The 15028-nt window shown below is 33.4% G+C and overlaps 1 protein-coding gene and 1 pseudogene across 1 annotated transcript; both read left to right on the top strand.

Moving 5' to 3' along the window:
- The first annotated feature begins 1111 nt into the window (after positions 1 to 1111).
- LOC130438192 (uncharacterized) lies at positions 1112 to 4086 on the top strand. The gene is made up of 6 exons (XM_056770017.1): positions 1112 to 1158; positions 1659 to 2015; positions 2114 to 2458; positions 3240 to 3356; positions 3466 to 3506; positions 3622 to 4086. Exons 1-6 carry the CDS (start codon positions 1125 to 1127, stop codon positions 3766 to 3768), a joined length of 1041 nt encoding a protein of 346 aa, XP_056625995.1. The 5' UTR covers positions 1112 to 1124; the 3' UTR covers positions 3769 to 4086.
- Positions 4087 to 7351: 3265 nt separating this feature from the next.
- LOC130438222 (uncharacterized) lies at positions 7352 to 10924 on the top strand (annotated as a pseudogene).
- The last annotated feature ends 4104 nt before the right edge of the window (positions 10925 to 15028 follow it).

The raw sequence follows: 15028 nt of genomic DNA, 5'->3' as shown, positions 1-15028 counted from the left end.
CTAACATACAACAATGCGTTCAGAGGTGTATTTATACCTCACATACTGAAACGTTATGTTTTTCCGACCCTAGAATGAGCTGTTTCTATCTACACCGCGGGTCCCCGTTGTTGCCATGTCGCCATTTTGTTTTTCCTGTAAACCTAAATAGACAAACTTATCCACAGAACGTGTGTTGTGAATACGTTATCTCATTCGGTAAAGAAGCGAAACATGATGAAATCATAATCCTCTCTCTGCCTCCGCAGGGCTGGAGTGAGTGGTTTGTTGCATTTCACAACATCACCGTGATATGGAGCTAAAAATAACACAATGGTCCATTAATAAAATAATCAGGTAGTGTTATTAAAACAAGACCTGGTCTATTTTAATTTCATGTTACCCTGACGCTGGAATTCTTGAAGAGCTACCACAAGTTTGTGATGTCATCGATAATGGCTGATCTATTTTACCCTGTAATGATTTCATATGTTGCCAAAATTTGCCGTCAAATCGTCGCTGAAATAAGCAATTATTTTTATAAATGGTTATTCACAGTATGTATTTAGCAAAAATGGTAGATTCTGAAACAACCGCTCAAAATTATCTCACCGTCCTGGTACCAAGAGTCATCATTAGTGGTGCAGTTTAGTATACCATCTTAATTAAACACAATCTTATTAATAACACATGAAATACAATTTTTTAAATATGAAATCAAATTGCTCTTTCAACTTATCATGTTTTGGGGTACAACCAGAAGCATACAAGTTATCCTCAAAGAAGGTCTATATTCATCATCGTAAAATACAGTTGATCTCACTGAGTGTGACATAAGACCCTCCGCTTTACATGGGTCCAAATCACACTGTCAGTGTTTGTTCTGTAATAACATTAATAACAATGTGGCTGTAGCCTACATCATATAATCACAGTCTTCTTATGTTCTGTGTAAAACAAAGAATGTTATAATTTTGCCAATACATTTGTTGTGGTCTAGAATTTTTTTTTACAAGAAAAGCTAACAGGAAGTCTGTGATGTCAGGCTTTTTGTGACATCAGTGAGATGTACGGTATAATGTTGCAGTAGTTTTTCAAGAGGACAAACAGCTAAAGACTATGAAGTGAAGATGTCTGTTTCTTTCATGATTTGTGTTTCTGTCATCCTACTAAATATGTGTAAGTGTATGTATATAACTTACTTTAATGATTAGTATAATGGCTTGAAACCTAATATTTTAAGATGATTTTTATAGTTTTATTGACAGAATTTTTAAACAATAATTTTACGTTTATCTAAATTTAACAATGTGGTTATTTTAAAGCGTTTATTACTTTAATTCCCATTGCTACGGACTTTAAAACATTTGTTTTTTAGTTTATACACATTGATACTTGTAAACAATTAGATACTTGACGTAAAAAATGTATGTTAAAATAAAACTTCATACTATACATTTTTGCTGCCTTAAATTATTTTGTTGCAGTTGTAACTTGAAAACAAATTGAAATTGCTTTACTTATTTTGATCAATAATGTAATGTAAAAATACTTTTATAAAACAAAACATTTTACAGTGATGGGTTATTTTATTAAGCCCTGACATAACCCAGATATAAGTAAGATATTTTTTTTTTTTAATAATTCTTTCCTTACTCAATTCTTTCTTTATTTTACAGACACAAGCAAATCTGAGTTTGTCAGTCAACCAGATCCAGTGATGTCTGTCTCTGTTGGTGATAATGTCACTTTGCGTTGCCTTATTTTGAATAATAATGATGATCCAGTTGTTTGGTACAAGCAAACTTCAGGACAACAGCCCTCTATTGTTGCATTGGTGCAGATGGTGAAATATGTGGAAAATCCAGAATTTTATAATGAGTTTAAATCCCAGAAGCGTTTTACTATTGAGAAAGCAAATAAAATGTGTCTCTTGAAAATTGCAAAAGTTACAGCATCTGATGAAGGAATGTATTACTGTGGAGGGAAAAATTATGAGATTTTGTTTGGTGGAGGCACATATTTAAATATAAAAGGTAAACGCTTCAATTCAATTTCATTATTAATTTAATTTCAATTTTATATTACAAAATAATGTGCTCTGGTATAAAAAATGTCTTAATTTCTTCTTTAGGGTTACAAAATACCCAGCATAGATTGAATATGTCTGTTCTTCAGCATCCTGCATCAGTGTCTGTCCACCCCGGAGACACAGTGAGGCTGATGTGCTCTGTGCTGTCTGAACGCACATCATCAGACATCAGAATGTTCTGGTTCAGATCTGATTCAGAAAAATCTGTTCCACAGATCATTTACACTTATAATCAGAGTGATCAGTGTGAGATTTATTCTGCTACACAAAACTGTACAAACAATATGTACACAGACATTGTCAGTCAGACGGACGCTGGCATGTATTATTGTGCTCTGATCACATGTGGAAAAATTATGTTTGGTAACGGGACAAAAATACATGTGGGTAAGTGACAAACCTCCTCATTCTTAAACATTATAACATTATGTAAATAATTATAATAGATACTTCTTTATCAATAGAATATACTTGTTTATCATAAAGATGTTTTTTAATAGTTATTTTAGGAATGTTGTGGTGTAAGTTTATATAACAGCCACAACAGACAACAGAGCCCAAAACAGTTCTTTTAAATTAAACGTTTTGTATGAAGTATACAAAACATGAATTGTTTTTGTATATCTTTTAAATTATAGTCACTCACTCGGCATGTCTTTATTATATATTTATTTTCTAAAATATTTTCTATAATAGAACTCCTTACAGAAGGAAAAGTATATCTTTATTTCAGTTGTTAGAGTAATAAGTAACAGAGCAAAGATTGTGGGTATAATTTTATCAGATGCTGATAAATATGTATTCTTTGAATGCACTGTAAGTCACTTCAGATAAAAAAACATATGTCAAATGTGGAAGTAATGAAATATTTGTTAATTGGGATATATTTGTTAATTACTTTTTGTAGTAAGTTACACACCTAAAACTGTATATTGTATTTGAGTAAAAAGATAATGTATAGTTGGTGTGTGAGTTTTAATGTACAATCAGTCCTCTGTGACTTACATAATGAATTTGCAATTTTACTGTATTTGAAGAATAGAACATAATGCCCATTTAAAGAGTTTCATTCATGTGTCATATGATTATATTTCAATGCGAGAATGTCTCACAGAAAAAAAACATAACATTGACATACACAATGTGTTTTATTTGTACTGTTTTACAGAAAAGCCAGTGGAATCTATAGTGATTATATTGGGAGTACTGTTGGGTTTCTGTGTGGTTGTGATTATTGCTCAAGCTGTCTCATACCATAAAAAATCAAGACATAACTACTGCAGAGGTTAGTGCAGAAAAAATAAATACACCCAGCCTTTTAAAATCAAGAAAAATCTTTAAACTTCTTTACTGCAGGTCTCTTGACCATGGTATTAATTTTCTCTTTTAACCAGAAAACGTTCAAGACATCGACAAAGTACATCCTTTCAGTCAGGTGTTTCATACATATATTTATTTGATTCAAGGAATGTATTTGCAGTGAGAAGACATTTATTTCTAGATGAGGAGATTTATGTTATGTTATTTAATGTTTTGTTTTACTTTCGCAGGACTGTAATGCAGTACATTTGCATTATGCTGCTCCTGATTTTAAGGAGGGGAAAAACAGAAGAATGAGAAGAAAAGAAACACCTCAGGACAGCGTGTACAACCATCTGAATGATCTCAGTATGAGTGATCACACTATATTTGAGTAGACACTGCAGATTATCAAACAGGAAATGTAACAAACGCCCCACCCGTGAGGCAGTGATTCACTATCAAATAATGTACTGTACGCCTATAGTTCAAAAAGGAAAAATGCTTTTTATGTTTTTATGCTGAGGGAAGGTTTATGCAGTGTCAAAAATCCCTTTGAAATCTGAAATCTAATCACAGCTCATAACTATGAAATTTTGTCTTGGGTGTCTGTTTTGTCTGAGAATGATCTTCTATTGTGTCATGATTTTCCTCTCAGGTTTTGATCTTCCTTATTAGCATGAGCAGCACAGATTGTGTTGGGGATGTAAGTCTGATTTAAAAGTGCAAAGCAGTTGTTTAAACATTGTGATGTTAAATTACAAACAGCAGTAAACTTTCCCTTATTATCAGATTCAGTATAGATGGTCTGTCTGAGAACAGGAGAAGGGCTGGAAGACTGTGGATGGAGAAAATCTATTAACCACATGATCACATCAAACTGAACGGTTATATAGTGTTGTAACAGCAAATTGAGATGTATTTTCTGTTTACACTGGCATCAGTATAGGCTAATGTTAGTTATGAGTACTATTTAAAAAAGTTCCTAACACAGTCTTTTCATTAAGACTTACTATTCAACATCTCTAAAAAGTCCAGTTCTTCCTGAGACACAACTTGTGTCATAAACCGTGTGTTGAAAACATCATACTTGCAATTTCCAACTGAAAGCCCATTATTTTACAGGTATGTGCAAATATACAGTATTTAAAAGAAAAGATTCATAAATATTTTTAAAGGAGCAATGTTGAGATTTTAGCAGCATCTAGTGGTAAGGGTGCAAATTGCAATCAACGGCTCACTCCAACCCTCCCTTTCAGAATTTTGCTGGACAGTCTTGACATCGGAAGCTTTGTCCCACATCCCGCAAGTCATTAAAACTGTCCCGCATTTAATTTTGTCTGTATTTTATTACATATTGTACAGTACATGTCACCATTTGGCTACCAAAATCCCGGAGACCCGGGATCGTGTTCCTGGAGTGTCACAGGAGAAATAACAGAAAAACAGGAATCTGGGGGGAAATAACAAAAAGGGAGGGTGGGGGCTCATGGGTTTGGAAAACGGGATATTCCTGGCCAAAACGGGGTGTTGACAGGTATGTTTTATCATTGTTATTATTAGTTTTGTAATATTTCATTTCATCTTCCTTTAATTAAAATCTGCAATAAAAAAATAACACATCCCACATGCGAAACGCAGGCGTTATCTTGTTAAAGCCAAAGCGTGATAAAACTGATGCTGTTTGAGCGCTTGCTTACTTAAACACGTGGTTTGATTTCACTGATGGCACTAACTGAAAACACACCCGGCTGTCAAGAGTGAATTTAGCTTGCAAATTATCAATGATGTAGCTGAACCATTAAAACAAGCTTTAAACTGAACAAGAACCAGTAGTATAACAGTATTACTGTAAATTTTCTCTCTGTCGTCATTGTCGCGCAAATCACGCCTGCTGACATGCAATAGTGCCTTCTTCAGTTGGTCACCCTATTTTCAACGCAATGTGTTGGCTGCATTGAAATAAGAAAGCATCATCATCTTTTTTGCCAATAGTAACGTATTTCAGCCCATTCTCACCAATTGCGTATAAATAACACGCGCTGTGCATTATCGTATAATACAGACGCCAAATTGCGATTTTGTGTGCATAAATACACCTATTTTTGCGTGCATATTATACGCCAATTAGCGTGTTTGCATATTTAACAGTCATTTGTCTCATTACCCTGTCCCCTTACCCAAACCCTAAACCTAATGTTAGCGTCCGTGCATATTATAACCTCTACCCTAACCCAAACCCTAAACCTAACAGTATTATTTTAATTATTTCAGTGTTTCCTCTTCATGTACATTTTAAAATGGCTGCTCTCCACCCAGGTACAAGCAGGCATATTCGCAATTGGTCCGACCAGGTTGCTGATTTACAAAAAACACTCTGTAGAGCAGTTTGTCCATTATGGGCTACTGTAAACAACATGGCGACATCCATGCAAGAGGACCCGCAGTGTATGTAGATAGCTCATTCTAAGGTATAATAAAAGCATAACGCTTTGTTAAGGTCTTTATACACCTCTGAACACATAGTTATATATATATATTATATTGCATTTCTGTCAATAGATCTTTAAGGATAACAAGAATAATTTCTATCTATCGATGCACTTGAAAACCCATTTTCTAGGTTGGTTTGCCCTGCTGGTATTCTATGGCTACACTATATGCCATACAAGCTACAGGAATGAGGATAAACTGCATGTCCTCATACATCCAGCAGACAAATGAAAACAAAAAACAAAATAATACTGATAAAAAGGCCACCGCAGAGGTCCTCACTGAATCTGCAGCTTTTGAGCAAGGCAGTCATCTGCCCAAAATCATCTACTAATAATGTTAAAAAAAACTTTGCTTTGAATTATCATGATAGCTAAGAATATTACTTTTATTTACTGTATATCCATATGAGATTGCTGATGCAGATAATTTGTTAAGTGTGGCCTAATAAGGTGAGCTTGGAGAATGCAAGTGATGATCAAAAATTATTCTTATTATAAAATATGCCATTCCTGTACACCAATCAGATTGCGTTGACTGTTACTGAAAGCATATGTTGGTTTGGAGGGAAAAGATCATGCTGGGTGATGCTGGTATGAGGTATGTTATGATCTGCAAGACAGCATAGGGCTTTCAGGTGGAGGCAGGAGGAGCTAAGCACACAGAGTTTCCTTTCACTGAGCCCAGAAGCTTCTAGAGTAAAAATGTGAGAAAAAAGAGTGCACGTTTTCTTTATCTTAGCAGTAATGCCACATTTTGACTCGCTTGATTCTACATAGAAATGTTTTTCAAGACAAGTCAAATGTTTATCCACTCCAATGAGGTTGAGTTGTGCTGGTATGATGTCAGACGTAACCCCTATACCTTCTCAGGCCAGGAAAGGAGGAGCTGTACACAAGTTTTTAGGGGTGGAGTGCACCAAAAATATATGTGAGAACAGCAGAGAGGATGTTTGTTTGAGTGTTGTGCTGCTTTGCTTTAAGTGATAGTATACTGTAGGTTTGGACTAAATAGTCCAGTTTTAATCTTTAAAGGGTGATGTTTTTTTTTTGATGGAATGTTTTTCATTATTTTTCACAATAAAAAAAATTACATTAATTTATGCTGTGTACTGATGGCTTCTGTACAAGATCAGTTAATTGATAGAGTTAATAAAATAAAAAGACTTATTCCTTTTTTATTTCATATAATCTTTTTGCTGGAAACCTTCATCAAAAATGGCTGATTCATTTTGCCTTGAAAAACAAATTCTAAATGGTTAATTTACATATTTAAAAATCACAACAATCACTTTATCATATTGTTCTTGGTGTGGTATACCGTAACATTGTTACCATTTTGCCAATACCATTGTTGTGGTCTAAAAACATTTACAAGAAAAGGTACAGTAACAGGAAGCCTGTGATGTCAGGCTTTTTGTGACATCAGTCAGATGTACAATATAATGTTGCAGTAGTTTTTCAAGAGGACAAACCGTCAAAGACAAGTGAAGATGTGGGTTTCTTTCATAATTTGTGTTTCAATCATCTTTCAACTTACGTGTGAGTGTATGCCAATTTCTTATGATTTGCATTTGAAATCTCATAATATAAGTTTTTTATTTTATACACAGAGTCTTGCTATTTTTGCAAAATTTTTACGTTTAGTTTTTGTTTAAAAGCTTTAGTTCTAAATTAATGAGCGGAGTAGGCTAGATGTTCTGCAGTGATTTTAGAGTATTTATTTATTATGTTATTTTTTCTCGTTATATTGCTGATTCAAGGTGTAAACGTTTTATAGTGTCTAAATGACATGTTTTAAGGTTATATTATTAATATTGTTTAAGATGTTATGATATGTAAACCTTTAACAGAAACTTGCTTTTGATTTCTTTTTAATACGTCAATTGCCACATAACTAAAATCGAAATTATTTCTTGTACAGATACACGAGAGGATGGGGTTGTCAGTCAACCAGATCCAGTGATGTCTGTCTCTGTTGGTGATAATGTCATCTTGCGTTGCTTCATTTTGAAAAATATCAATGATCCTATTGTTTGGTACAAGCACATTTTAAGACAGCAGCCTTATATCATTGCAATGACACAGAAATACATGGATATTCCTGACTTTTACAATGAGTTTAAATTGCAGAAGCGTTTTTCTGTTGAGAAAGCAACTGGACAGTGTCACTTAAAGATTACAAATGTTACAGCATCTGATGAAGGAATGTATTATTGTGGATGGAAAAAGTTTGAGATTTATTTTGCTGGAGGCACATATTTGAATTTGAAAGGTAAATATTATTAAGATTAGGTAAATCTTCCTTTTTTTAGAAGATTCAGATGTAATCTGTATTTTGAATACATTTCTAAATCACGTTTACTGCTGTATAAGTAAATACTACAATTAACGTGAAGTTAGAATCTGGTTCATTATTAGTTCTTGGTATTGATAACAAATTTAACCTTATTGTAAAGTGTTATCTTTATTTATTTCTTTATTATTTCACTGTTTGAAATGAATAATGTGATTTGGTATAAAAATGTCTTCATTTCTTCTTTAGGGTTACAAAACAATCAGCATAAATTGAATGTGTCTGTTCTTCAGCGTCCTGCATCAGTGTCTGTCCACCCCGGAGACACAGTGAGGCTGATGTGCTCTGTGCTGTCTGAACTTACATCATCAGACATCAGATGTTCTGGTTCAGATCTGATTCAGAAAAGTCTGTTCCACAGATCATTTACACTTATAATCAGAGTGATCAGTGTGAGATTTATTCTGCTACACAAAACTGTACAAACAATATGTACACAGACATTGTCAGTCAGAAAGACGCTGGCATGTATTATTGTGCTCTGATCACATGTGGAAAAATTATGTTTGGTAACGGGACAAAAATTCATGTGGGTAAGTACCTTATTAAACTAGTTAAATTAGGAGTATCTTTGGCATTGCTGTATATCAGTTGATAGAGTATCGAGTACAGTGCAAGGTTGTAGAATTGATTTTCAGTGAACACAGATGCTGATGCACTGTATCGGTTTAGATAAAAAAAATCTATCAAATGTGTAAATGTGTAAAATGGAGGATTGTGTACATGTGTAGTATCCGAAAATGAGAGTAAGCCTTAAAAGGAAACTCCACCTAAAAATGAAAGATCTATCGTCAATCAGTCACCCTCAAGTTGTTACAAACTTGCAAAAATGTCATTGTTCTGATGAACACAAAGAAAAGTATTTGGAAGAATGTTAGCAACTGACATTTCTTGGACATCATTGATGAAAATTGATGTCATATTTTTATTTGTTCCGTTGAACATAAAATAAGATATTTTGAAGAGTTTATGAAAGCAAACTGTTCTGGGTCACCTTTGACTACCATATAATGTTTTCTACTACGGTAGTCAATGATGTCCCTGAATTGTCAGTTAATTACATTCTACCAAATTTAAACAAGTTTGGAACAACTTGAGGGGAAGGATTCATGACAGAATTTAAATTTTTTGTTGAATTGTGATTTGTGTTGGATTCTCTGAATTACTGTTACAAACAATTAGAAATTTTATAATTGCCTAAATAGATGCTAATGTCTATATTTATAATGACACACAAGCAGTTTTATAAATGTGAAACATAAATCTTTCAAAATTGAGATTTTTACATGATCTGAAAGATGAATAAATACAATTTCTATTGATGTTTGAGTTGTTAGAATAGGACAATATCTGGCTGAGATACAACTGTTTAAAACTCAGGAATCTGAGAGAGCAAAAAAGTTGTTAATCAGGGTCACTGTAGAAGGCCATCCACTCCAAAAAATTAAGTTTTTATATATGAGGTAGGAAATTGACAAAATATCTTCATGGAACATGATCTCAATATCCCAATGATTTTTAGCATAAAAGAAAAATCTATAATTTTGACCCATATAATGTATTTTTGTCTTTTACTAAAAAGTTTCCCGTGCAACTTAAGAAGTGGTTTATGGATCCAGGGTCACAAATGTTTGATGCCATAAATGTTTCTGTCTCAGAAAACATTGCATTACATTGACATACACAATGTGTTTGCCCTGTTTTATAGAAAAGCCAGTGGAATCTATAGTGATTATATTGGGAGTACTCTTGGGTGTTTGTGTGGTTGTGATTACTTTACAAGCTGTGTCATACCATAAAAAAGAAAGATATAACAACAACAGAGGTGAGCATTAAATTTCATTCACATACGCTGTCTCCATAAAATAACCAAATACACCAGTACTTATTTCTTGCAACACAAAAAATGTTGCAAGCTTTTATGTGTGTACCTCTGCAGTAAGTAAGGGAAAGTGTACTGTTGATTTCGCAGAAATACACCTCTTGTATCACACTGAAGGGGCTTACTGTATTTGGCGACAACAGCCAGCTGCTTATACATTATCCTGCCATGATCATGTCAATTATTATTATTATTTGATCTTTCAACCAGATAATGTTCAAGACACTGACAGAGAACATCCTTCCAGTCAGGTAAGATTCATATTTTGTCTTTCAGGGAATATGTTTGCAGTCAGAAGGCATTCACTTCTAAAGGAAGATATTATTTCTTTACTGTTAAATTTTACTCTCACAGGTCTTTGATGCAGAGCATTTGCATTATGCAGCTCCTGATTTTAAGAAGGGTAAAGACAGAAGAATGAGAAGACAAGAAGCTCCTCAGGACAGTGTTTACAGCCATCTGAATAATCTCAGTGTTGTTGAATATAGGATGATTGAGTAGACACTGTTGATTCTATCACACTGGAAATGTTTGCCTTACTTGTGTAGCAGTTATTTACTAGCAAATGGTATATTTTGGACTATATTATATTTTGAAAACCAAAATTTGAAAGACTTAATTTTTTTTTAATGTATCCGAATTTCTGATCATAGAACATCTTAACATCTGCGACTTTGTTTTTTAATCTTCATGCCAAGGGAAGGTTTATGTCGAGATTCGATGGAAATGCGATTTAATAATTGTAAACTTTAAAGTTTAGACTCGAAGATAAAATTTTCAAGTTTAGTCTTGTCAAGGTACATGTTCAAATATGTAGGCCTACTTTAAAATGTTGGAATGTCAAGATTGTCAAGAATGTGATATTATATTGAAATGCTCTATCACAGGAATACTGGCAATACATTTTTTTGTTGGGGTGTCTCAGTTGAGTCTGTTGTTATTATCATTAGCATTAGGATCATCTGCACAGACATTTCGCATAGAAACATTGCATATTCACATTGTCACTGTCAGGCTGGAGGAGAACAGTGAAGTCTGTTAAATCCGAGACAGAAAAATGCAATGCATTCTTATACAGGATTAAACCTTCACATTCCCTTGCCTTAAAAAAACTACTATATAACAGACTTATTAGCTTCTAAAACATAAAAGATAGAGCAGTTGTGGTTAACTTCTGCTTCTGTACTATCAACTGAAATACGTCAAAACTACATGTAGAACTTATTACATAGGTACACCATACAGTGTAGTCACCGGCATTTTAGTAGTGTGTGGATCTTTTCATTGCGTCCACATCGATGACCAGGGCTGGCGCAAGGACGTTTTCTTATAGATGCTAAGGAGGGGCTTAACAGTTTGAGGATGGGCTGGTAAAATATTTAAATGAATAAATGCCGTAGCTAGACAACATGCACTTTTGCCGTTTAATTACAGAACAGCTTCTTAAAAATATTGTTGAATTGCATTAGCCGACTTCTCCCATGTGTGCAGTTATTGTTAAGGAAGATTTTGTGACCATTTTAGAACAAGCTTACATTATATACCGTTCACGATATTGAAATGTCAAGGTAAATCATTAAATTGTAGTAATGTCCTGTATTACAAAATATACACAATACATTTTTTTCTGAGGTGTCACAGTTGAGAATGACCATCTATTGCGTTCATTTACATCTATTGCTTCCCCATTATAGCATCAGCAGCACATAATGTGTTGGAGATCTGCATCTGTGGTGTGAAGCAGTTGTTTACACATCGTTGTGACGTTATTGAAAGTACTAGATGAACAGATTCTGTATTTTGTCTGTTTATATATATTTGAGTAGTAAACTTTACCTCGATATCCGACATTTCAATATCGATGGTCTTGTTGTCTCTCTGAGAACATGAGGGCTGGGAGGTAGTGAAAGAAACTGTAGATGAAGCTAAAGATTGTTTAAACAAAAAATAAATTAAACACACCAAAACGCATATTGTATTTGAATTGCTATCTCTAAATATTTACATATCACTGGGAAAGTGTACTGTCAATTTAGATATTATGAGTGCGGCCAGACATTTGCAGAAGAGATTTAAAATATTTCCATACATATCTTTTTGCTTTTCAATCCACACTGCACATATTCCCACAATTTGGCACTGAAAGATGACAAGTGCAACCAAAATTTTTTTTGTTTGCCAGATTTTGAGATTGAAACCCGATCTCAGTTTAAAGCACAATAATAAAGACTTAACATACACATTGATTTCAAAATATTCATTAAAACTACTGAACAGCCATTGACATAAACTATTTTACCAAAAAAATATGTGTGTGTGAAATCATTTTCTAAACTAAACTTGGTCTAAATCTAAACTAAATCAGATTATATTAACTATATACATACACAATATATATATATATATATATATATATAACATCTTCAAACTATGATAAAACACATTCAAGTGCCTTTGAATAAAAAAAAAATGCTGACTGTATAGCACTCTTTTTAGAGTATGAAACATAAAGAAATACGGTTAATACAAAAAATATATATTTAAAGGCCAAAACAACACCATAACTGCCTGGAAAGTCTGCAAAAAGATCATTTTGATGCAATCGAGAAATGATACATTAGCAAAATAGAGAAGTGGGTTTCCTGTTACTTCTCTTATTTCCTGTGTTATCTGTAAGTTCTTGTGGAAGATGTTTGATAAATACTGGCTATGGGTCAAGTTGTAACAGAGGTGCTAAGTTGATAAGGGTGGTAAAAGTCTTTGTGTCAATTTGTTGCTTTAAATGAGAAACATTTTTCATAAAATGTTGTCTAAAGAACTGTTGCTTTTAATGCACTTGATTAAGTAGGCCCATTGTCTTGTCTTTGGTTGGTCTACCCTGCTGGTATTATGCTCTGTTTCAAGGTTCAAGTATGCCAGACAAGGCACAGGTTTGAGGTCATCCAGCAGCCTCAAGGGGAACTTACTGAGACCAGCAAAGAAGTCCAGACTGAAGCCGCAGTCTGAAGCATCATGCATGCAGCTCTATGCATGCTGTAATGTGCCATCTACCAAAAAATAAACTACAATACATTTTAAAACGTTAAATCTTTAATTTCTGCAAATTATGAATAATCATGTAAGATTGTGTTTGCATTTCCTTTTAAAACATTTGCTAAGGTTTGGTGCCCTCCTCAGGTATGCTTGGGGATTGCAGTTATAAAAAAGTGATTCAATGAACTTGGACAGTTTCGAACAATTTTTTACATTTTGAGACATTAGTTTTTTTTTACTATGCATGCATTCTTTCGTTTAAAAATGTTAGAACTGCATAATTGCACAACAATACAATGACAGCACAACACAAAATACATTTCATGTTAAATACTTTTATATTGACATCAGGTGTGTTTATGTACATTTATGTAGACTATTTCTAAAATAAAATATGCTACAAAAACAATTAAATTTTTATTACATTCTGATAGTCAGTATGTGTCAATCCTTTACAGACGAGTGGCACTTCATTCAATGACACATTCGTACAGTGGTGTCTATGGATTTTTTTACCTATTTCTTCAAACAAAACAAACAAAAGCCTTTTGAGAAATGTTACAACATTGTCAAGTGTAATTGATTTATGTTGTCTTATTCCATTCTGCTCTGTGGACTGCTGAATGGTTACAGTAAATGTATTGTGAAACAAACTACATGCCGATTTAACCATTTGGAATATATTGCAGAGAAACATATATAATTTTCATCCAACCATCTATTGGTTCAAATAAAATGACAATTATTTTTGACACAGGATGATGTGACATTATTCAAGTTGAAAGCGGAAAACTGCAAAACCTGTAAATAAAAATATGAACTAATCTGATTTAAAAGTTTTACTTTAATAGATGTTTGGTTACACTTTAAACCAAAATTGAAAAAAGTAAATCAAGCATTCAGAAGAGGACGTGAATATAAATGCATACTCAATAACCGTCTTAACAATTTTGCCATTTTAAAAGTAGGGTAAAAATGTCAAGACTATGTAACTTTTACAGGTGGCCGTTTCACTCCTTTCAAGATACTTTCACATCAGAGTACACACACTCTTCAGGTGGTCTATCAGTTTCTGTATTGTCACTACAGATATTCAGTGCACAATTTTGGGTTTCATCAGCTTGAACCTACAAACAAACATATATATGGATGATTTCAGTATTTTTGCTGGTTAGGAATATCTTATAAATAACTTTATGATGTAGACCTATGTTGGATCACATAATGCTATCCTCTACTGTGAAACAGTTGCCTATGCGTACGCTAAAAATTTACCTGATCATTCAAGTCATTTGGTGTGTCAGATCTGCACCATACAGCAAAATAATGAGCTGAAATGATAACAGCACACAACTTTAAATTTAAATATAACTAAATACATATTTTCTACGTGTATGAAATATCAGTACTTACTGTAAAAGTTTTGACATGCTTCTCTATATTTTGTCATGCATATAAGGTAGACATTAACAGCAATTGAAAGCAACAATGCTTGACAGAGACATACAATGACAGGAATGTATATTTCCATTGTTTTTATCTGAGATATAAAAAATAAGAGCTTGAAATTAAGCAATGTAAATGACACAAATGTACACTCAAATTTAAATTCTGCAAACAGAAAGAGATATTTGCTGGATATTTTTTTACCTGGACTGTTAGTTGTGCATTTGTTTTCTATTCGAGTCTGAATAAGAAAAACTTTCTTTATACCAATATCCCTTCTCGAGCATAGATATTTAATACAGTCTTAATTAAAGTGGAGTACGTACATTAAAATGTATAATATTTAGTGGTTAAAATTCTGTGTTTAGAATCCAAAGAAATATTCAATGATACTTACAAACGGGGCTGAAAAGCAGCAGAAAAATGCTGGGCCGCATATTTCAGTTGCA

Source organism: Triplophysa dalaica, chromosome 16 (genome assembly GCF_015846415.1).
Source record: "Triplophysa dalaica isolate WHDGS20190420 chromosome 16, ASM1584641v1, whole genome shotgun sequence".
In the NCBI taxonomy this organism is placed as follows: domain Eukaryota; kingdom Metazoa; phylum Chordata; class Actinopteri; order Cypriniformes; family Nemacheilidae; genus Triplophysa; species Triplophysa dalaica.
The sequence above is the reverse complement of the archived record's forward strand: the minus strand, read 5'-3'. Positions and strand labels throughout refer to the sequence as shown.